This window comes from Bubalus kerabau, chromosome 6 (assembly GCF_029407905.1).
Source record: "Bubalus kerabau isolate K-KA32 ecotype Philippines breed swamp buffalo chromosome 6, PCC_UOA_SB_1v2, whole genome shotgun sequence".
Lineage (NCBI taxonomy): Eukaryota > Metazoa > Chordata > Mammalia > Artiodactyla > Bovidae > Bubalus > Bubalus kerabau.
In genome coordinates, this window is record NC_073629.1 from 8,949,677 (window position 1) to 8,974,307 (window position 24,631).

General features: G+C 40.7%; 2 protein-coding genes across 5 annotated transcripts in view; one reads left to right on the forward strand and one right to left on the reverse strand.

Moving 5' to 3' along the window:
* Positions 1-24,631, forward strand: part of PFDN2 (prefoldin subunit 2) — a 185,846-nt gene that overhangs the window by 135,113 nt on the left and 26,102 nt on the right. The gene's annotated exons all lie outside the window — the stretch shown is intronic.
* UFC1 (ubiquitin-fold modifier conjugating enzyme 1) lies at positions 2-4,456 on the reverse strand. 4 transcript variants are annotated; one of them, XM_055587347.1, is made up of 7 exons: positions 3,863-4,131; positions 3,577-3,699; positions 1,665-1,732; positions 1,365-1,428; positions 984-1,060; positions 644-734; positions 2-445 (listed from the first exon to the last, which is right to left on the reverse strand). In XM_055587347.1, exons 2-7 carry the CDS (start codon positions 3,697-3,699, stop codon positions 365-367), a joined length of 504 nt encoding a protein of 167 aa, XP_055443322.1. In that variant the 5' UTR covers positions 3,863-4,131; the 3' UTR covers positions 2-364. The 4 variants fall into 4 exon arrangements, with proteins under 4 accessions (XP_055443322.1, XP_055443321.1, XP_055443324.1 ...); XM_055587346.1 differs by having other exon boundaries at positions 3,577-4,125; XM_055587349.1 differs by lacking the exons at positions 3,577-3,699; positions 3,863-4,131 and adding an exon at positions 2,361-2,478.

Sequence of the window (24,631 nt, forward strand, 5' to 3'; positions counted from 1 at the left end):
CCACCAGAGAAAGCAGCTTTTATTGATGAGTTATCTCCAGAAACCAGAAAGACTATGTACCCACTTTTGGTCCCCCCCTATCCCTCTAGACCTCGCAGTGCTCCACCTAGGGAAGGGATATAAATTGCCTCTTGGTTTTTCAAGGCCGTAGTCTTTCCTCTTCCTGGGTAGCCCAACTTAAGAAATTCAGCGGCAGTGCTGTTTTTTTTTTTTTTCAGCAGTGTCTGCTGCAGCTACTTAGTAACAATTATGGGTGAAGAGGTATGAGGGGAAGCAGTTAGATGAGTAAGAAGAATGATGCACAGGAAAACAGGAACAGTAGCCTATCAAAGGTCCCTCTGTCCTGCCTCAGTGGCTTGATCCTTCATTGGCTGCATTTCTCTTTATGCTGAATCACTCCCTTCTGAATCAGATCGGGGATTTCCACTGCCAGCCATGGACCCAGCTGCAATACAAGGGAGACCCTGTGAGATTACTACCAGCCAGTCAATGCCTTGTATTCCACCAGAAGCTCCTTCCTAGAGATAGTCTGGGAGAACAGACCCAAAGGAAAACACTGTTATTCCAGGTTTACTCTCACTGTTCTTGTATCGCTCAGGACCAAACCCCTTCCCCTCTTATACACCAGATACTCCAAACTTACCCCTAGAGCCATGAGATGAGCTAGTCCAAACTTAGGCACATTCCTGGCCCACAAAGGCTTAAAGTGATCAGTCAGGCATATTTTGCCACCCCTATGAGAGGAACAAGATCAGAAGGTGTTGACATGCAAGGTACACCACAAAGCAAAGCAGATTCTTGAGAGCACAGGAAGACTACTGGGGATCAGAACTGAGAACGAGGTCATCTAAGTGCTTTGCCCAGGCTTGGCAGAGGGAGATGTGGAATTTCTCTAGGCCGGCAGACTCTGGGGAAATTTCTGCCTTGGAGAGTTCTTCACCAAGGCCTTCTTTGACCTTTTCCCATCTCCTGTTCACTCCTACCTGTACATCTTTGCTGTTTTTCCATCTAGTTCAGGTACTGCAATTTCTGGAGCAGTAGTGGGATATGTGATAGGAATCTGGAAGAATTACAAGGCTTTAATATGACAGAAGCAGAATAGAAAGGAACTAATCTAATCAGATATACACATTTCTTGGTTGAAATGAAAGGTGCTGCAAACTCCCCCAAGCAGCAGTTACATAGCAGGGTTCTGGACATGGAGATGAGTAATTAAAACCTATGCTTGTTTCAAACGTCATTAAGATTTTCCCTCCCATTTAAAAAGTTTTCTTTGGTCCCTCCAAGAAAGGTTAGCTTGTTAACAATCATCTAATCCATCATCCTCAACTAATCTCCATTAACTACCACTTCATTATACTCACGTCAAACTCGATGTCAAACTCATATTTGAGGAGGTCATGGATGTACCAGCATTTTCCAAACCACCTATAACAGAAACCAAACCTCAGTCCAATTTTCCCATTCTTCTAATACTCATATGACATCTTTTTGGCTTAGGTGACCAGCCTGGGAGACCCATAGGTTGGGAATTGGGAACTCTGGAGTTGTGGGAGTGAAGACTAGAAGTGGGCAGGAAAGGCCTGAGAGTGGGTTCTGGGACACCGGAATGCTTAAGCTAGGTAAGATCCCCACTGCCACACCTCCCGAGAGGGTCTGCCTACCGAGTCCCTTCCTTGTTGGACTCCAGTCGGAACCAGTCATTGTCCGCATTCTTGTTGTTCTCCACATACTAAAAGCAGAAAATGAGGTTTTTGAGGGGGGAATTGGGGCCAAGGGCAGTACGCCTTCCCTCAAAAGAAGTGTGATTAGTATGTTTACCCAACTTAGTATGTTTACTCTCTTAGTATGTTTACCCAACTTTTCTGACATAAGTTGAAGTCAAAGCCATATTGGTAAGTAGGGCACTTGTGCAGCAGAGAGAATAGAACGCTTGGGTTCTACTCAATTTAACAGGCACAAAAAACTTTATGATGTTGCCTGGCTTTTCTTCTCACTTCTGACAATCTCAGCGACAACTCATTTTATGGCATATTCCTTCCCAAGACTTCATTTTGTCCTGATTTTGACTAGCACTCATATGCTGATGACTTCTAAATCTTTATCTTTAAACTAGAGCTTTTCTCAGAGCCTCAAAGTCTACATCCAAATGTATATTGAAACTTCTACCTTCATTCCACAGGTACAATTAAAACTTGGCAGTGCGAGTTTCCCCCTAGTCCTTCAGACTTGTTTCTCCACAGCACCAATCTCCATCGGCAGTATTAGCGTGCAGTCACCCATGCTAAAAATCTGGAAATCATCCTTAAGTCTCCTTCCCCTTTACAAACCAATCTTTTATGATATCCTGCTGATTTTACCTTCTGAATATTCTTCAAGTCTACCTCTCCTCTCTTTACCATAACTGCTGAATTTATATCATCACTTTTCTTTTGCCTGGATTAATGACAGCCTCCAAACTTCAGCCTTAGCCCTGCCAATTCTGTTTTCCTCTCTTCTGCCAGTGATTGATTTAAACCGAAATCTCATCATGTTAACATCCTCTGCTTAACATCCTTTAAAGGTATCCCAATGCCTCCAAGATAGAATTCAAGTGCTCCAATCTATTCATTGTCTTATCTACCACTCCCTGACACACCCTGATGCTCTAACAACTCTGAACTACTTGTGTTTCTTCATATAGGTCATGTGTTTCTAGCTTCCATAACTTTGCTCATGCTGTTCCTTTTGCCTTGAATGTTCTTCTCTTATGCTCGTTTTTTTATAAGGCTAACTTATGTTTACCCTTTCAGTCTCAGCACAAGCATTGCCTCTTCTAAAAGCCTTCCCTGACCAGACCCAGGCTAGATTTAGGTATCTCACCTCCTGCTTCAAAACATCCTAGCAATTTCTCAGATTCCTTCTCCCTCTTTCTCCACCTTATGTATTATATGTTTCTGTTTACCGGTAGGCTCCACTTTATTCGGCTTTGGATACCCTTCCTAGGTACCAGATGTACATTATTTTTTAAATTTATTTTTAGTGAATACATGCATCAGGAAACCTTTGAAACAGACAGAGACCACCGCAAGAAGTCAAATTCTTTCCACAGAACGGAGATTAGCTGAGAAAACGGTTCGTTCCTAACTGAGCTGAGCTCCTCATCTCTCTGCAACTAATACCTACTTTAATTTTTCGCTCTAACATGTATTCCTACCTTAGGACAAGTGAAAGAGCGGAGGGACTCAGGCCCGGACTTAGGGCTTTAAGAAATCCTTAAGACCACCTCCCCTACATCCAGGAGAGCAATCACCTGGAGCCAGAAGGACACGTCATTTTCCTGGGCCGCGTATCCCTAAAATAACTGCTGCTTTCAGGAAGAAAATCTGCCCCCACTGTAGTTCCTAACTTGAGTCTCTTCTGCCTCCTGCCCACCGCGGCTCCTTAAGTCCCCCAGCCCCGAAGTCATCCAGTATATTTGAATGTGCAAGTTAAACTTTAAAACCGGAAGTGGATTCCACACGGAGCCTATTCTGATGGACACCTGATTGCCCGCAACCCTTTTACGACACGGTTGACAGTAGAAGCACAACTAACCCGTATAAGAGACTGATATTCCTCCTTGAGTCTCTGCACCCACAACTCCCGATCTCGAGGTCCGGCGTTGGTCTTCAGCACCGGGATCTCAGACACGACACGCCGGGTGGCCTCGTCCGCCATCTTAGACCAGGGCACAAGAGAAATACGGAAGTGGTATTACCTGTAGTTTACATTCAGGGCGCCTCCATCTTTACTATGGGAAGATGGGGAGCGGCTGCCTTAAAACTTCGCTGAATACGATCTTTATTTTCTAGTAACGAAGACAAATTTGTCACCGGATCACCTGCTTGTGGGCGCAACGAGGAGGAAAGAATGGAAACGGATGACTCTGTCCTGAATATGGCACCTATCATTTAACTGCAGATTGCTCAAAGGGTGACTTCCGCTCATGCTCAGAGACGTAATCTCAGAAAACCCTTCTGGACACTTGAAGAACTGTTAGAATTTCAGGCAGTTTTAGGCGCTCTTCTGGTTCCTGTCATCCTAAAATGCGCGAGTCACCTGTTTCAGCTTTGATTAAACTTCCTTAACTTCCTTGTAGTTAGGCTGAGGTAGCAGGGAGCCACTGTAGTCTTCCATTCAGTTCAGTTCATTTCTGTCGCTCAGTCGTGTCCGACTCTGCGACCCCATGGACTGGAGCATGCCAGGCCTCCCTGTCCATCACCAACTCCTGGAGCGCACTTAAACTCATGTCCATTAAGTTGATGATGCCATCCAACTATCTCATCCTCTGTTGTCCCCTTCTCCTCCCGCTTTCGATCATTCCCAGCATCAGGGTCTTTTCAAATGAGTCAGTTTTTCGCATCAGGTGGCCAAAGTAATGGAGTTTCATCTTCAGCATCAGTCCTTCCAATGAATATTCAGGACTGATTTCCTTTAGGATGGACTGGTTTGATCTCCTTGCAGACCAAGGGATTCCCAAGAGTCCTCTCCAACACCACAGTTCAAAAGCATCAAAACTCATCCATTAGGAAGGTATTAAACTTCTGAAAGTTATTGGAAACCATGGAGAATCAAGGTATATACAGTCTCAGGCCGAAAGAGTTAACACAATTGAATTAGAGAATTCTTAATAAATGCCAAAGTTGTTGAAAGGCTGCTAGAAAACTTGCCTTCGTCTAGCCTACTCATTTTTGGGTCTGAAATTAACAAATCTAGGAGGGAATCATGTCTCTTATCTCCAGTGCGTGGCACACAGTAGGTACCCAGTAATCCTTTTTCAGAATTTTGTATCTTCCAGTTGGTTTTTAAACAGAAACACATTATTTTTGGCCTTAACTTACATGTCTTGTTTGCAGCGTTTATCATTGCAACCTTTAGCTGTAATTTTGGATCAAATCCTATTAATCATGAAATTCTATAGTTTATCTACAAATTTAATTTCTTATGGCTGAAACCTCCAGTACAATGCTGAGAGCAGACACCCTTTTCTTGTTCTGATTTCAGGGAGGAAAGCATTGTCTTTCTTTTTTAAGTATGCTATTCTTTATAGGCTTCTCATGGGTGCCCTTTATCAGGTTAAGGAAGTTCCCTTCTCTTCCTAGTGCTGAAGGTTTTTATCATGAATGGGAGTGTTCCCCCCTCCCTGAATGCTTTTTCTTTATTCACTGAGATGATAATGTAATTTTTTTATTAGCATGCAATATGTTTCTTTAAAATATTGGATATTGGATAAGGCTAAGGCAAAGCTTTGTAGTATCTCACTAGAGTTTTCTCTCCTAGAGAAATAAAGATTTATTCCATTTTGAGTGTGGGCTTTGTGGTGTGGTGGAGAGCAGAGATTTGGAATGAGGCATGCAATTTGATTGTCATAAGAATTTGGAGGAGGAGGAGAAATAGGGAAATGTAGGTCAAATTGGGTGCACAGTGTTATAAAAAGAATACATTCTGAGGATTTAATGTACAGCTGGCTCAGCAGTAAATCCACCTGCAATGCAGGAGACTCAGGTTTAATCCCTGGGTCAGGAAGATCTCCTGGAGAAGGAAATGGCAACCCACTCCAGTATTCTTGCCTGGGAAATCCCATGGATAGAGGAGCCTGGGGGCTACAGTCCATGGGGTCACAAGAGTTGGACACAACTTAGTGACTAGACTGCCACCACCACCACCACATGGTGACTATAGATGGGCTTTCTCTAGTTGTGGTGTGTGGGTGAGCAAGAGCTACTTTCTGTTGTGGTGCATGGGCTTCTCACTGTGGTGGCTTCTCTTGTGGAGCACAGGCTCTAGGTGCAGTGGCTTCAGAAATCGTAGTATGTGAGCTCAGTAGTTGTGGCACATGGATTTTAGTTGCTCCATGGCATGTGGAATCTTCCCACACCAGGGACTGAACCCATGCATTGCAGGAAGATTCTTATCCACTGTACCACCAGGGAAGTCCAATCTTAAACGTTCTTAACCACACATGTGTTGACTATGTGAAGTGATGGATATGGATATTGATTTTGGTAATCATTCGTATATGCGCTCGCACGTGCAGGTGTATTCACCACATGTATATGATAGATACATGCAGATGTATATCAAGCCACGATTTTAAAAATATATATTTGTCAATTATTCCTCAGTAAAGTAGGGGAGGGCCAGACTTTGGTGAATTACTTTATCTCTGTGAGCTGCATGTCCTCACCTATGAAAGGACAGTAGTGTTTATAGGGCGATTTTAACTATATATGCGAGCTTTTCATTTTTATTTTACTTATTTTTATTTATTTGGTTGTGTCAGATCTTAGTTGTGGCACGTGGGATCTTTGTTGCATCACACGGGATCTTTCATTGTTTTACATGGACTCTCTAGCTGTGGCATGAGTGGGTGTCTCTTCATTCACATAATAGACTTTCAGGATGAAATTCACATTAACTATATGGCAGTGATTTTCAAACTTTTTGTAATACTGGAGCTAGTTTAACAAGCAAACTCTCACTTGGAATCTCAAAATACAAAAATGATCAATGCAGAGATGTTCTTGTTCAAGTGCAGGCAGAGACCTCTAGCCTTAGAATACTTCCCCTATGGTAATGACTTATCACACTTTATTGTTTAATTGTTGTGAAAGACTGGAAACTCACAGTAAAGACTGTGTATCAATTATACAATAATACTGTGGTGCCTGGCACAAGCTAAGTGCTCAACCAGTATTTTTAAAATAAAAGAATTTCTTGATAGTTAGGCAAGCATCAGAAAAGCTGTCTCCCTAAATCTGTATCTTACTTAAAAAAAAAAAAACAAACTCACCTTATTAGACCACTTTGTAAAGCAGAGCTCATAATGCATAATAACAAGCTGTCTCTATTGTAAGCATAGTTGCATTTCTGTAAAGTATATTTATTTTAGAGAAATGTTTCATTAAAAATTTTCAATTTAGCTTATTTTTGTTTAAGTACTTCTTACAAGAGATCAGAAGGTAAGGTTGAGAAGACTGAAAAAAGAGTGTGTAGGCCTGAGCTTCATCTTTTTTCAAAGGAAGAGCTCATTCATGCTAAATTTGTGCATTTATGGAGCTCTTACTACATTCAGGCATTGGAAATACAGTAGTGCATAAGGCAGGCAGAGTACTTGCCCTGAAGGAAATTGTCCTAAAACAGCTATAAAAAGGAATTGGACAGAAATGACTGGAAATTTCAATTCTTGGAAGTGTACTGACATCAGACCATGGTTTTGATGGATAGTACTGTTGGGTACACGAGGGTGCCCCTGAAAGTAGTTGAAAATCCCATTGTCAGTCATCATGGAGAAAGGTAGCCCTCAGGACAAAAGGAGAAATACTGTATTAGGGAAATAAACTTTGGACTAGGGGAGGAATTTAAGTTTTTCCTCATTCTGATTTTAAAGGGGTTAGTCTGGACTCTAATATTCTCAGAGAATATAGCTCAGAATGGTGAGGAGAGGGAACCACCATATAGAGGATCAGTATAGATAGCATATTCAAAAGCAGAGACATTACTTTGCCAACAAAGGTTCATCTAGTCAAGGCTATGGTTTTTCCTGTGGTCATATACGGATGTGAGAGTTGGACTGTGAAGAAGGCCGAGCGCTGAAGAACTGATGCTTTTGAACTGTGGTGTTGGAGAAGACTCTTGAGAGTCCCTTGGACTGCAAGGAGATCCAACCAGTCCATTCTGAAGGAGATCAGCCCTGGGATTTCTTTGGAAGGAATGATGCTAAAGCTGAAACTCCAGTACTTTGGCCACCTGATGGGAAGAGTTGACTCATTGGAAAAGACTCTGATGCTGGGAGGGATTGGGGGCAGGAGGAGAAGGGGACGACAGAGGATGAGATGGCTGGATGGCATCACTGACTCGATGGACATGAGTCTGAGTGAACTCCGGGAGTTGGTGATGGACAGGGAGGCCTGGCGTGCTGCGATTCATGGGGTCGCAAAGAGTCGGACACGACTGAGCGACTGATCTGATCTGATCTGATCTGATAGATAGGTAACCAGTTCGGAAAACTTTTTTCCTTTTGTTATTGCCTTTAATTATTCTGGAGACTTCAGCAAAGAATTCTTATAATACTGAAGAGAACTTGGTGGAGAGAATGATTAAAAAAAAAACAAGCATTTATACAATGCTTACAATGTGCTAGGCACTGTCCTAAACATTAAAAAAAGAATTAGAGCCTTTAGTTCTGGCAACAATCTTAATAGTTACTTCATTAGCTTCATTTACATTTGAAGAAACTGAAGAACCCAACTGAAGTTGGGCTCAATGAAAGAAAGCCCTATATCACACAGCCACTAAATGGTAGAATTGGCATTCAGTCCCAAGCACAGTCTGGCTCTAGAGATCACATCCACAACCAGCTTTCTACTGTTTCTGGGCCAATGTGAAATTAGTAGCAGTGATCTGAGGGGTCAGAGTTGGTATTAGAGGGCTATTCATCACCCTTAAAGGGCAGACAGTTATCAAAACACAAAGAGAGACTGCAGAAACAAACAGTAGAGCTGCAGAAACATAAATGGGACAACCAGCCCCCTCCCTGGAATGGGCTGAAGTGCGCACAGGACTCTGAGGTGTTAATGTCATCCCTAGAGATTATAGAACTATGGACTTTGAGTTCAAAGCAAGATCTTGGCAAGGGTTGGGGGTGTCAGAGGATTTGGTTAATAAAGATGAAAATACATATTCTTTGGGGAGGAGAAATTAATAAATAGTCAATTACCATAAAATAAATCTCTATTCTGGACATGTACCAGTACAGTCCAAGTACATATGCCTGAGAGAATCAGGTAAGGCTGATAGTACTTGAACTGGATCCCTTAGGATGAGCATATTGAATATGCAGAAAAGGAGAGAACAGGGTAAATGTGACATTCTAGGCAGAAAGAAGAGCATTCTGTAAGTCAGGAAGTCATGAAGGAATAAAGTAGTATATTAAGGACAGCAGATATCCAGATCGTTGTTTATAAGAGAAGACGGAAGAAAGCGCCTAGCAGGACTTAATTATATGCAATATGCTATATAGAAACATTTATAAAATAAGCATAAAATCACAAAACAAAATTATACACAGATGTAGCTTCAAAATACTTACAAATACATGCACCTGCTCAAAATTCAAAAGATAGAAAATGCTATAGAGTGCAATGTAAGCCTGTAATGTAATGTAATATAATGTGAATGTGAGTCTCCTTCTAATCCCATTCCTTGGCTACTTAGTCCTCTTCCCCGGGGCTCTCCTCTCCAACTAGCTCTCTGTATATCCTTCCAGATATAGTCTGTGCACTTACACATATACACACATATACCTTCTTTGAAAACTCTTTATATAAGTCATAGTATACTGTTCAAATTTCTGCTCTTTTTTCATTGAGTAATTATCTTGGAGGCTGTTCTATATTAATACATAATTAAACTACCTCATTCTTCCCACCCCGACTCTTTCTTCTTCTTTTGTAGATGCATCCCATTGTATGAATCTACCATAATTTCTTCAACAAGACCCTCAGGAGGTATATTTAAATTGTCTTTTGCTATTTATTACAAACAGTACTGCAGTTAATAGCTTTGTCTACTCATCACTTTGTACACATGTAATAAATACCTCGATATAGTACTGTTGCCTCAAAAGATTTGTGCTTTTTAAAATTTGTTAAATATTGCCTCTATAAAAGGCAATTTGTTAAAAATTGTCCTCTATAAAAATTAAACCAATTTGTATTACTATTAGCAATATATGAAATGACAAGTTTCCCCTCCTTAAAAAAAAAAAATCAGTGTTAACAACAGAGTTCTTTTTGCCAATTTCATGACTGAAGTAGAAGCTCAAGACAATTTTAGAGTCTATTTCTCATTCTGAGTAAGGTTGAATATTTTTTTCATAGGTTTAGGATTCATTTGTATTTCATTTTCTATAAATTCTTATATCCTTTGCTCCTTTTAAATTGTCATTTGTTTTTTCTTACTGATTTTATGAGTTTTTAAAAAATATATTAAAGAGATTAGTCATTTGTGATGAATTATAAATATTTTCCTCAGTTTGTCTTAGTTTTTGTTCACAGTATTTCTAACCATGTGGAAATTTTTTCCCCACAGTCTTTTTTTGCTTAAAATTTCTGGTATTGAGTCACCACAACAGTCTATATTACTTTTTAAAAATTATCCCATGTTTTCCTCTAGTACTGTTTCTCTTAAAATGAAAATGGCTTTGTTTGTTCTAGGTTATTTAAACAATACAGAAAAATAAAATTAATTAAAAATTCTATCCCATATTAAAAAAAAACCTGCTATCATTTTAAGTACACATCCTTCCAGACATCTCTATGCACACATTTTTCTTCGTTTGGTTTTAATTTACTGTTATATAGGTGCTTAAGATGGATGCAAATCTTTTGAACTTTCAGTTTTTCTTTTTTCCTAATATGTTCATTTAAGACTATACATTTCCCTATAAGCATAGCTTTAGTCACATCCACATTTTGTATGTAATATTTTTATTATCATTCAGTTCAAGTTATTTTCTAATTCTAACTGTGATTTTTTTGGGAGGGTTACTTAGAAGTACTGTATTTCATAACTTCTAGTTACCTTTTTGTTACTGATCTGTATTTTAACTGCAAGTCAAGAAACATACTTTGTATCACTTCAGAACTTTGAAATTTGTTGAGATTTGCCTTATGGCAGTATACGGTAGGGCTTCCCAGGTGACTCAGTGGTGGTAAAGAATCCACCGGCCACTGCAGGAGCCCCAGGAGATGTGGGCTTCATCCCTGGGTTGGAAAGATCCCCTGGAAGAGAAAATGGCAACCAATTCCAGTATTCTCACTGGGATAATTCCATAGACAGAGGAGTTTTCCAAGAGGTTGCAAAGAGTTGGACATGACTGAGCATACACTATATGGTCAATTTTCAAAATGTCCCAAGTGTGCTTGAAAAAAATCTGTAATTTGCAGTTCTGGAGTATAGTGGCTGTATATATATATTTATACTTGTTGAGTTAAATTTGCTACTCATGTTATTTAAGTTTTTATTGGTTCTGAAAGAGGTTTGCTCTATCAGTGAATAAGAGCAGTCTCTTAAATCTGTTATGATAGTGAATTTGTACATTTTTTCCTTCTAGCTCTGTCACTGTATATAATTTCAAGTTAATTTCATACTTAAATGCAACTTTAAAACTTCCAGGTATATTCAGATCAGATCAGATCAGTCGCTCAGTCGTGTCCGACTCTTTGCGACCCCATGAATTGCAGCACGCCAGGCCTCCCTGTCCATCACCAACTCCCGGAGTTCACCATGACTCATGTCCATCGAGTCAGTGATGCCATCCAGCCATCTCATCCTCTGTCGTCCCCTTCTCCTCCTGCCCCCAATCCCTCCCAGCATCAGAGTCTTTTCCAATGAGTCAACTCTTCCCATCAGGTGGCCAAAGTACTGGAGTTTCAGCTTTAGCATCATTCCCTCCAAAGAAATCCCAGGGTTGATCTCCTTTAGAATGGACTGGTTGGATCTCCTTGCAGTCCAAGGGACTCTCAAGAGTCTTCTCCAACACCACAGTTCAAAAGCATCAATTCTTCGGCGCTCAGCCTTCTTCATAGTCAAACTCTCACATCCATACATGACCACTGGGAAAACCATAGCCTTGACTAGATGAACCTTTGTTGGCAAAGTAATGTCTCTGCTTTTGAATATGCTATCTAGGTTGGTCATAACTTTCGTTCCAAGGAGTAAGCGTCTTTTAATTTCATGGCTGCAGTCACCATCTTCAGTGATTTTGGAGCCCCCAAAAATAAAGTCTGACACTGTTTCCACTGTTTCCCCATCTATTTCCCATGAAGTGGTGGGACCGGATGCCATGATCTTCGTTTTCTGAATGTTGAGCTTTAAGCCAACTTTTTCACTCTCCACTTTCACTTTCATCAAGAGGCTTTTTAGTTCCTCTTCACTTTCTGCCATAAGGGCAGATACCAAAAGGTATCTGCATATCTGAGGTTATTGATATTTCTCCCGGCAATCTTGATTCCAGCTTGTGTTTCTTCCAGCCCAGCCTTTCTCATGATGTACTCTGCAGAGAAGTTAAATAAACAAGGTGACAATATACAGCCTTGACATACTCCTTTTCCTATTTGGAACCAGTCTGTTGTTCCATGTCCAGTTCTAACTGTTGCTTCCTGATCTGCATACAAATTTCTCAAGAGGCAGATCAGGTGGTCGGGTATTCCCATCTCTTTCAGAATTTTCCGCAGTTTATTGTGATCCACACAGTCAAAGGCTTTGGCATAGTCAATAAAGCAGAAATAGATGTTTTTCTGGAACTCTCTTGCTTTTTCCATGATCCAGCGGATGTTGGCAATTTGATCTCTGGTTCCTCTGCCTTTTCTGGAATGTCAGGTCCATGAATCAAGGCAAATTGGAAGTGGTCAAACAAGAGATGGCAAGAGTGAATGTTGACATTCTAGGAATCAGCGAACTGAAATGGACTGGAATGGGTGAATTTAACTCAGATGACCATTATATCTACTACTGTGGGCAGGAATCCCTCAGAAGAAATGGAGTGGCCAACACGGTCAACAAAAGAGTCCGAAATGCAGTACTTGGATGCAATCTCAAAAACGACAGAATGACCTCTGTTTGTTTCCAGGGCAAACCATTCAGTATCACAGTAATCCAAGTCTATGCCCCAACCAGTAATGCTGAAGAAGCTGAAGTTGAACGGTTCTATGAAGACCTACAAGACCTTTTAGAACTAACACCCAAAAAAGATATCCTTTTCATTATAGGGGACTGGAACGCAAAAGTAGGAAGTCAAGAAACACCTGGAGTAACAGGCAAATTTGGCCTTGGAATACGGAATGAAGCAGGGCAAAGACTAATAGAGTTTTGCCAAGAAAATGCACTGGTCATAACAAACACCCTCTTCCAACAACACAAGAGAAGACTCTATACATGGACATCACCAGATGGTCAACACCGTAATCAGATTGATTATATTCTTTGCAGCCAAAGATGGAGAAGCTCTATACAGTCAGCAAAAACAAGACCAGGAGCTGACTGTGGCTCAGACCGTGAACTCCTAATTGCCAAATTCAGACTTAAATTGAAGAAAGTAGGGAAAACCACTAGACCATTCAGGTATGACCTAAATCAAATCCCTTATGATTATACAGTGGAAGTGAGAAATAGATTTAAGGGCCTAGATCTGATAGATAGAGTGCCTGATGAACTATGGAATGAGGTTCGTGACATTGTATAGGAGACAGGGATCAAGACCATCCCCATGGAAAAGAAATGCAAGAAAGCAAAATGGCTGTCTGGGGAGGCCTTACAAATAGCTGTGAAAAGAAGAGAAGTGAAAAACAAAGGAGAAAAGGAAAGATATAAACATCTGAATGCAGAGTTCCAAAGAATAGCAAGAAGCGATAAGAAAGCCTTCTTCAGCAATCAATGCAAAGAAATAGAGGAAAACAACAGAATGGGAAAGACTAGAGACCTCTTCAAGAAAATCAGAGATACCAAAGGAACATTTCATGCAAAGATAGGTTCAATAAAGGACAGAAATGGTATGGACCTAACAGAAGCAGAAGATATTAAGAAGAGATGGCAAGAATACACAGAAGAAGTGTACCAAAAGATCTTCACGACCCAGATAATCACGATGGTGTGATCACTGACCTAGAGCCAGAAATCCTGGAATGTGAAGTCAAGTGGGCCTTAGAAAGCATCACTACAAACAAAGCTAGTGGAGGTGATAGAATTCCAGTGGAGCTATTTCAAATCCTGAAAGATGATGCTGTGAAAGTGCTGCACTCAATATGCCAGCAAATTTGGAAAACTCAGCAGTGGCCACAGGACTGGAAAAGGTCAGTTTTCATTCCAATCCCAAAGAAAGGCAATGCCAAAGAATGCTCAAACTACTGCACAATTGCACTCATCTCACACGCTAGTAAAGTAATGCTTAAATCCAGGTATATTAGACTTACTCAAGTGAAGTGTTCTTGTTTATTTCTAGTAATGCTTTTGCTTTCAAGCCTATTACATCTGTTATATAATTTCCTTTTGGTTTATTTTTCCACAATATATCTTTTCCCATTCTTTTACTTTCAACCTTTTCTGTATCATATCATGTTTTAGTTTCTAGTATCTTATGTTAATTACAATTTGCTATTAATGCATGTGGAATTAATTTTAAAGGGTATGTATAATATTTCCAATGATCTAAAGTGACACATTTATCAATGCAAAATTTTCTTATGTATTTGGGTCTGTCACTGGACCTTCCACTTGTTTTCCTCAGTTGGCTTATTCACAGGGCATTAACCCACTGTTCTAATTATTGTAGCTTTACAATACATGTTAATATTTGGGTTAACTTTTAGTCATTATTTATTTTTTTCAGAATTTCCCTTTCATTTTTTCCTTATTTTTCTATGTGAATTAAAATTAATTTGTTTAAAAATCTTGCTGACATTTTTATCTAGATGTTAAATTTATAGATAACATTGGGAAATTGACATCATTACATATTCTCTCTCTCCAAGAACATGATGTTACTTTCCATTTGACCCAGTTTTCTTTTATGTGGGTAGCATTCTAAAATTTCATTCATACTAGGAATTTCCTGGCAGTACAGTTGTAAGGACTCTGCACTGTCACTGCCAAGGGCACAGGTTCAATTCCTGGTTGGGGAACTAAGATCCTGCAAGCCTTGAAGTGTGGGGGAAAGAAAATTTCATTTATGCAGATCTTGCCCATTCTTTTTGGTTATTCCTAGGCATTTTATCTGATTTGTTGCAATTGGGTCTTTCTTAAATTATATGTTTTGTTTATTGTTTATATATAAAGGATATTTATTTCTGCATGATAGTTCCTCTCCCAATCAGTTTACTAAATTCTATTACTTGTAGTAATTTTAAAGTTGATTTTCATGATTATATATATATAATAAGCTATCATCTGCAATACTGATAATTACATTATTATTTTGGATATATAAAAATGTTTATAAGTAGCTAGCTTGGGAGAAAACATGAAGAAATGAGGTAAAATGAGTTAGGAAAATTCTTTTTGTTAGTTACAATTTCACTGATGATTAGCTAAAATGATAACAGGATTCTCAGCATTTTAAATGAGTTCAGGGCCTGGACACATGGTATTGTAGAAATCAGAAATATTTTGTAAGTGAAATTGGTTTCCGCAAAGGTGGTCTGAAGATCTCAGATCAGATTAGATCAGCCGTTCAGTCGTGTCCGACTCTTTGTGACCCCATGAATTGCAGCACGCCAGGCCTCCCTGTCCATCACCAACTCCTGGAGTTCACTGAGACTTACGTCCATCGAGTCAGTGATGCCATCCAGCCATCTCATCCTCTGTCGTCCCCTTCTCCTCCTGCCCCCAATCCCTCCCAGCATCAGAGTCTTTTCCAATGAGTCAACTCTTCCCATCAGGTGGCCAAAGTACTGGAGTTTCAGCTTTAGCATCATTCCCTCCAAAGAACACCCAGGGCTGATCTCCTTCAGAATGGACTGGTTGGATCTCCTTGCAGTCCAAGGGACTCTCAAGAGTCTTCTCCAACACCACAGTTCAAAAGCATCAATTCTTCAGCATTCAGCCTTCTTCACAGTCCAACTCTCACATCCATACATGACCACAGGAAAAACCATAGCCTTGACTAGATGAACCTTTGTTGGCAAAGTAATGTCTCTGCTTTTGAATATGTTATCTAGGTTGGTCATAACTTTCGTTCCAAGGAGTAAGCGTCTTTTAATTTCATGGCTGCAGTCACCATCTGTAGTGATTTTGGAGCCCAGAAAAATGAAGTCTGACACTGTTTCCACTGTTTCCCCATCTATTTCCCATGAAGTAGTGGGACCGGATGCCATGATCTTCGTTTTCTGAATGTTGAGCTTTAAGCCAACTTTTTCACTCTCCACTTTCACTTTCATCAAGAGGCTTTTTAGTTCCTCTTCACTTTCTGCCATAAGGATGGTGTCATCTGCATATCTAAGGTTATTGATATTTCTCCTGGCAATCTTGATTCCAGCTTGTGTTTCTTCCAGCCCAGCCTTTCTCATGATGTACTCTGCAGAGAAGTTGAATAAGCAGGGTGACAATATACAGCCTTGACGCACTCCTTTTCCTATTTGGAACCAGTCTGTTGTTCCATGTCCAGTTCTAACTGTTGCTTCCTGATCTGCATACAAATTTCTCAAGAGGCAGGTCAGGTGTTCAGGTATTCCCATCTCTTTCAGAATTTTCCACAGTTTATTGTGATCCACACAGTCAAAGGCTTTGGCATAGTCAATAAAGCAGAAATAGATGTTTTTCTGGAACTCTCTTGCTTTTTCCATGATCCAGCGGATGTTGGCAATTTGATCTCTGGTTCCTCTGCCTTTTCTAAATCCAGCTTGAACATCAGGAAGTTCACGGTTCACATATTGCTGAAGCCTGGCTTGGAGAATTTTGAGCATTACTTTACTAGCGTGTGGGATGAATGCAATTGTGCGGTAGCTTGAGCATTCTTTGGCATTGCCTTTCTTTGGGATTGGAATGAAAACTGACCTTTTCCAGTCCTGTGGCCACTGCTGAGTTTTCCAAATTTGCTGGCATATTGAGTGCAGCACTTTCACAGCATCATCTTTCAGGATTTGGAATAGCTCCACTGGAATTCCATCACCTCCACTAGCTTTGCTCATAGTGATGCTTTCTAAGGCCCACTTGACTTCACATTCCAGGATGTCTGGCTCTAGGTCAGTGATCACACCATCATGATTATCTGGGTCATGAAGATCTTTTTTGTACACTTCTGTGTATTCTTGCCATCTCTTCTTAATATCTTCTGCTTCTGTTAGGTCCATACCCTTTCTGTACTTTATCGAGCTCATCTTTGCATGAAATGTTCCTTTGGTATCTCTGATTTTCTTGAAGAGATCCCTAGTCTTTCCCATTTTGTTGTTTTCCTCTATTTCTTTGCACTGATCACTGAAGAAGGCTTTCTTATCTCTTCTTGCTATTCTTTGGAACTCTGCATTCAGATGTTTATATCTTTCCTTTTCTCCTTTGTTTTTCGCTTCTCTTCTTTTCACAGCTATTTGTAAGGCCTCCCCAGACAGCCATTTTGCTTTCTTGTATTTCTTTTCTATGGGAATGATCTTGATCCCTGTCTCCTGTACAACGTCACAAACCTCATTCCATAGTTCATCAGGCACTCTATCTATCAGATCTAGGCCCTTAAATCTATTTCTCACTTCCACTGTATAATCATAAGGGATTTGATTTAGGTCATACCTGAATGGTCTAGTGGTTTTCCCTACTTTCTTCAATTTAAGTCTGAATTTGGCAATTAGGAGTTCACGGTCTGAGCCACAGTCAGCTCCTGGTCTTGTTTTTGCTGACTGTATAGAGCTTCTCCATCTTTGGCTGCAAAGAATATAATCAATCTGATTACGGTGTTGACCATCTGGTGATGTCCATGTATAGAGTCTTCTCTTGTGTTGTTGGAAGAGGGTGTTTGTTATGACCAGTGCATTTTCTTGGCAAAACTCTATTAGTCTTTGCCCTGCTTCATTCCGTATTCCAAGGCCAAATTTGCCTGTTACTCCAGGTGTTTCTTGACTTCCTACTTTTGCGTTCCAGTCCCCTATAATGAAAAGGATATCTTTTTTGGGTGTTAGTTCTAAAAGGTCTTGTAGGTCTTCATAGAACCGTTCAACTTCAGCTTCTTCAGCATTACTGGTTGGGGCATAGACTTGGATTACTGTGATACTGAATGGTTTGCCTTGGAAACAAACAGAGGTCATTCTGTCGTTTTTGAGATTGCATCCAAGTACTGCATTTCGGACTCTTTTGTTGACCGTGTTGGCCACTCCATTTCTTCTGAGGGATTCCTGCCCGCAGTAGTAGATATAATGGTCATCTGAGTTAAATTCACCCATTCCAGTCCATTTCAGTTCGCTGATTCCTAGAATGTCGACATTCACTCTTGCCATCTCTTGTTTGACCACTTCCAATTTGCCTTGATTCATGGACCTGACATTCCAGGTTCCTATGCAAGATTGCTCTTTACAGCATTGGACCTTGCTTCTATCACCAGTCACATCCACATCTGGGTATTGTTTTTGCTTTGGCTCCATCCCTTCATTCTTTCTGGAGTTATTTCTCCACTGATCTCCAGTAGCATATTGGGCACCTACTGACCTGGGGAGTTTCTCTTTCAGTATCCTATCATTTTGCCTTTTTATACTGTTCATGGGGTTCTCCAGGCAAGAATACTGAAGTGGTTTGCCATTCCCTTCTCCAGTGCACCACATATGGCAAACGTCCACATTTTCAAAGAGGGAAATTCTAGATGGTGAATTCTGGAAACTGAAGAATTAAGATTATTGATTCTTTTACAATCATAGAACAGTTATTAAATATTATTTTATAAACGAGAGAAGAAAGCAGTGATCCCAGATGCCAACAGTGGTTCACCATGATGTGATTCAGTCGCCCAGGGTGTGGCTCTTCCTTGCCTTTGGGCCTCTAGCACGTATCCTCTCATTCTAGGATAGTCTTCTGCAAGCCGACTGGCTCCTTTGGACTCTTTGGGTCTCAGCTTCTGTGTTACCTCCTCAAAGAGAGCTTTCTCTGATCATTCCTTTTCTATCACAGCAGTCTGTTCTTTTCCTTCATAGCACCTATCTCAATTTAAAATGGTATATTTCCTATTTTCTTTCCTTAGGCAGTCCACCCATGTAAACAATAAACTCCATGAAGACATGGACCATGTCTGTTTGTTCACCGCTCTGTATCCTATCCTATATGCCTGTAACAGCACTTGACATTAGTAAATGCTTAATGTATATATATTAAGTAAATGACTGGATGACTTTCCTTGTCAGTGTTACTAGACTAGCAGACTAGGGGAACATCACAGAGACACCATATCTTGATTTCAGAAAAAAAAAAAAACTAACAGTTTCCTGATATGTTCTTTGAAAAAGATAGTGAATTTGCTAGAATATAGAAATACTTTTATTTGACTGAACAACTGCTGCTGCTGCTAAGTCACTTCAATTGTGTCCGACTCTGTGCTATCCCATAGACGGCAGCCCACCAGGCTCCCCTGTCCCTGGGATTCTCCAGGCAAGAACACTGGAGTGGGTTGCCATTTCCTTCTCCAATGCATGAAAGTGAAAAGTGAAGTCACTCAGTCATGTCTGACTCTTAGCGACCCCACGGACCGCAGCCTACCAGGCTCCTCCATCCATGGGATTATCCAGGCAAGAGTACTGGAGTGGGTTGCCATCACCTTCTCCGAACAACAACTAAAGAGAATTAAATCTCTAATTAGCTGGAGGGTTTGGTAGGACAGGGCTGTTTTTTTGTCATGGCCTGCCTGTAGGATAACTAATGACTTGGAAAAAGTCATCCCCGTGGGAGCAGCAGAGAGCATTAACAAAGAACCTCCCGAATTTCTGAAAACTGGTGAAAACTGTTACATATAAATATTAGGTAACATTTATCTGGTGTTTACAATGAGCGAGGCCCTGTGTTGACAGCTCATATATATTATTTAATATAATCTTTTAAACAATGACCTATGACATGAATGTTATTTTATATATGCTCCTTTTACAGATGAGAAAACAAGCTCAGGGAAGTTAATGGAGTTACCCAAAGTCTTGTTAGTGAAGGTCAGAGGAGGCAAATTAAGGAAACAAGTTAAGGAGAATGTTAGACAGCAAATCCTTAGGATTCAGTAGCTGACTAGGGCCTCTACTCTCCTATTCATGAGCCAGGAGACACTGGGATTCTAGCTAAAGGCTTACAGCTAGGTTAGAAACTAACTTTTTCTTCTCCTTGGAAGAAAAGCTATGACCAACCTAGACAGCATATTAAAAAGCAGAGACATTACTTTGCCAACAAAGGTCTGTCTAATCAAATGTATGGTTTTTCCAGTAGTCATGTATGGATGTAAGAGTTGGACTATAAAGAAAGCTGAGTGCTGAAAAATAGATGCTTATGAACTGTGGTGTTGGAGAAGACCCTTGGGGGTTCCTTGGACTGCAAGGAGATCAAACCAGTCAAGCCTAAATGAAATAAGTCCTGAATACTCACTGGAAGGAGTGATGCTGAAGCTGAAACTCCAATACCTTGGCCACCTGATGTGAAGAACTGACTCATTGGAAAAGACCTTGATGCTGGGAAAGACTGAAGGCAGGTGGAGAGGAGATGACAGAGGATGAGATGGTTGAATGGCATCACCAAATTGATGGACATGAGTTTGCACAAACTCTGGGAGCTGGTGATGGACAGGGAAGCCTGCCATGCTGTAGTCCACTGGGTCACAAAGAGTTGGACATGACTGAGCGACCGAACTAGAAGTACAACTGAAATTAGCTAACATGATGCTTTAGGTGAAGATGGAAATGAGTAATTGGAGCAGCTTAGAGTTAATGGGGAACCAAGAACTAGAGAGGATTGTGGGGTCAGCAAGTCACTGTAGGATAAAGTTCAGGAGTAAAGCCCAGGCAATGACATAGGGATCAGAGTGGGCCTGGAAGCGTCAAGAGTATACTTGTGACAATGGGTTACTAACAGGGGTATAGAATTATTTAAGGAAATGTCTGGCTCAAAAAGAGATTTTAATCTGGCAGAAATGGGAACAGCATAGATTAAGACAAGCAATCTCAACAGAGCATTCAGATTAAGAAAGATGAGAGATCTACTATAATTTTAAGTGGTAGTAACATTGGACTTGGAAAAAAATACTTAGTAGGGAGATGATAGTAGCTCTCTGAAGGGCTGACATTTAGCTCTGATGTGTTGATCCAGAGGAAAAAAGACAGGGCCAATAAATGCAAGTTACAAAGAGATTTTTTTTTTTTTAAGCACAGAAAAAAAGGCTTTTCTAATCACTGAAAATTACAATGAATTAAGTGCAGGACATACTGGAAATGGGATCATGTGAAAGGTAGCTGAAGGATGTTTGTTTAAAGATTCGAAAGGAAGAAGAGTAATTGTGGGAATAGAGGGTATTGAGAAGTAGAAAAGAATGGAAACCAGGGTCCAGTTGGAGGCTGCTGCTGCTGCTAAGTTGCTTTAGTGGTGTCCGACTCTGTGCGACCCCAGAGATGGCAGCCCACCAGGCTCCCCCAGCCCTGGGGGCCTGCCTGAAAGCTGGAGGGATGTTCTCTCAGTTGAGGCTCCAAGAAAGAGACAGAGATGGATATAAAGAAAGGGACATGAAAGGAGGAGGAACAAGAGAGTCCTATATAGGGTTCTCAATCTTCTCAGCGAGTTTTTTTGAGTTTTTAGTTGAAGTAAGGAGAGGGTGGGAAAAGAACATTAGACAAGAGATGAAGTTTTTGCTTTAACTGTACAGATGACATACAGTTCAAGCAAAAGGGAAACAACTGTTTAGCTACAACTAACAGCAACAACAACAAAAGTGCATCTTAAAGGAAATCAGTCCTGAGTGTTCATTGGGAGGACTGATGCTGAAGCTGAAACTCCAGTACATTGGCCACCTGATGTGAAGAACTGACTCATTTGAAAAGACCCTGATGCTGGGAAAGATTGAAGGTGGGATGAGAAGGGGATGACAGATGATGCGATGGTTGGATGACATCACAGACTCAGTGGACCTGAGTTTGAGTAAATTCCGGGAGTTGGTGATGGACAGGGAGGCCTGGTGTGCTGCAGTCCATGGGGTCGCAAAGACTCTGACATCACTGAGTGACTGAACAAAAAAAAATCTTACTGTTTGAAATATTTCTTTCTCAGTTCTGGGCATAAGTGCCAGTCTCCTTGGTTTGGTTAGCATTTATTCCATTTCACCTCCAGAAATCTACTTAGCTCTCTTCTGTTAAGGGCATTATCATCTTAGCCACTAGACCACCAGGAAAGTCCTGAGGATTCATGTGTTTTTTTTTGTTTTGGGCCATGCAATGCAGTATGTGGGATATTAAGTTCCCTGACCAAGGACTGAAACTGCGCCCCCTGCAGTGGAAGTGTGGAGTCCTAACCACTAGAACACCAGGGAATTCCCAAGTCTTCATGTTTTAAGAGTGTATTTCCAGCTCCCACCCCCAAAAGTAAACATTCCTACAGTCATGAATGCAGTCATGAATGGACTAATTTAGGAACAGCTGGCCAGGCGATTGTCTCAATGTCTGGAATCTGTAAAATTTAGTTAAGGTTTGGCCCTAGGGAAAAGGATTAGGTATAGTCCTATAGAGGAAGAGGGATTACTTTGCAGGCCTAATGAAGAAAAATTCCAGTCCTTTCTTTATCTTTCCATTGTGAGTGAAGAGGGTGATAGGTCATCTCCCCAGAGGCTGCACTGAGCAGATAAGACACCACAGCAGTAGAGAAGGCCTCTCTTCTCTAATCCTCTAAATGGGGTTGGCTTAAGTTTGGAAGAGAGATGGGCTCCTGGAAAGGAATTCCCACCATGATGTCAAGATTGCTAGGCATCAAACCACTTCCTAATATGGATAGGGAGAGAATACGATTCAATTATAAGTAGTGCCTGTCTGTCTCTTTTATGAGCTTATGTGGGTGGGGGCACATCCCCATTCCATACATTACAGGTAGCAACCTCTGCCCTGATGACTCTTCCTCTAGGAAAAAGAGTAATCTTAAGAAAATGAGGATGGAGTGCAGGCTGTTCACAAGGGAAGAGTTCCAGTATGGGGTGGTGGTGAAGAGGGGAGAGACAGTTTTGGCTTTTTCTAATGGATATCTCTTCCTTTCAACCTTGTAAAGTATAGACTGTTTATTCTTCCCAATCCTGCAGGAAACGGGGGCAGGGGACCATCCTTCTCCTTAGTTCACCGCTACTTTCAGATTATCATGCTCTCATCCTCTTGTAAAAACTCCTTCTCTGAAGCTTATACCATTTGGATCTACTGTCCTTTATCCCTCCTGCTTACTGAAAACTCCTGTGCCTATTAAATAACCCCTCTGTGCCAAACTGGGTATGTGTATGTATGTGCTAAGTCACTTAAGTCGTCCGACTCTTTGAGACCCTATGGGCTGTAGCCAGCCAGACTCCTCTGTCCCTGAGATTCTCCAGGCAAGAATACTGGAGTGGGTTGCCATGCCCTCCTCCAGAGGATCTTCTGACCCAGGTTTCTAACTTGTGTCTCTTAGGTCTCCTGCATTGGCAGGCAGGTTCTTCACCACTAGTGCCACCTGGGAAGCCCTCCTATCTGGGTGGTTTTAGGAAAATCCACTTGATCAGTAGTTAGTTCTTGGCCTTCTCAACCTATACTCCTACTTTCAATTCCTTAACTTTACCATTTCTGGCAACACAAGTTTTTCTTGATGGCAGCCTAAGGGCTTTAATAAAGAATGGGAGAGGAAGCATTCTTGATGTGAAAACATTCATGGTGCAAGAACTGGCTGGTATTTATTTGAAGACGCATTGAAAGACTGGGGTTGTCAGCTGTGACATATAATGATGGAATAGCATAGACATTGAATTTCAATAATATTTAGTGAAGGTTCAAGATATGGATTTTACCTTTATGCCAAGCTTCCCGGAAACCTGAGTTTGGAGCTAGCTTTTAACTTTCCCTGTTAGCTGCCTTTCTGGGGATAGCTGACGCTTTCGACAACTTCTCTCCTCTTGACACACTCTCTTCCTTCTGATTCTGTGACAACTAGGAACCAGGGTTTTTTTTCCTCACTGGCTGTTCCTTTCCAAAGATTCTCCAAGGGCTCTTCTACTTATGGCTTCAGTGCTAGACTTCACCAAGGCCTCTGCGTAGCCCTCTGCTGCTCTCTGGGGGAGCGTATTCAAATCTATGGCTTCAACAACCACTGAAATGTCCATGATTCAGAATTTCTGGCCTATACATCATTGGAGTTTTTAAAAAGCAGCTTTCTATAAAAGTAATGTATGTTATGTACACAGTAAAACAAATTCAAACAGTAAAAATGAATCTAAAATAAAAAGTATGTGTCATCCCTCCTAAGCCCACTCTTCATAACTCATTTTTTAATACTTGTATAAATATGCGTGTATTCTTTTGCACTTGCTTTTTTCCCCCGAACTTAATATAACTTTCTCCCATGTTTTAGATTCGTACATTCAACTGTCATTTGGACATTTCTATCTGGCTGTCCCACAGTTATCTAAAATTCCTTCCTTTTCTGTGAAATTCTCCCATATGCTATACCCTGCTGCTATCCCCTTTTTACCATTAACATTGTGATGAAAATTGTCTTTATACATTGTGCCTTTCTAGTAACTCAATTTATCTCGTTGTTTCTACCCCACCGTATTTTTGAAATAGCTTTCTCCAAAGTTACTAAATGACTTACTTGTTGCAAAATCCAATGGACACATTGTAGTCCACATCTTAACGTGATTTTTTTTTTCTGCTTTAATACTGACCAATTTCCTTGATATTTCTGGTTTCTTCTTTCCATTTGTCCCTTCTCGGTGTCCTCTTTTCCCCTCTTTCCTCACCTCATCTCTTAAATGCAAGTACTTCTCTTTCTAGGCCATCTTATCCACTTCCATGGTTTCAACAACACACACTCTAAACTTTCCTTTTGGACTCCCAACCCACATTATGTAACTTTCCATTGTCTAACGGATATCCCACAGGCACTTAAAACTCAT

Excerpts from the sequence above, each read along its gene's own strand:
- UFC1 (XM_055587347.1), bottom strand. The coding sequence starts at position 3,699 with ATGGCGGACGAGGCCACCCGGCGTGTCGTGTCTGAGATCCCGGTGCTG. Across the intron at positions 1,733-3,576 it reads AATATCAGTCTCTTATACGG|TATGTGGAGAACAACAAGAA; the intron begins GTTAGTTGTGCT and ends TTCTGCTTTTAG. Across the intron at positions 735-983 it reads AAAACAGCAAAGATGTACAG|GGGTGGCAAAATATGCCTGA; the intron begins GTAGGAGTGAAC and ends TTCCTCTCATAG.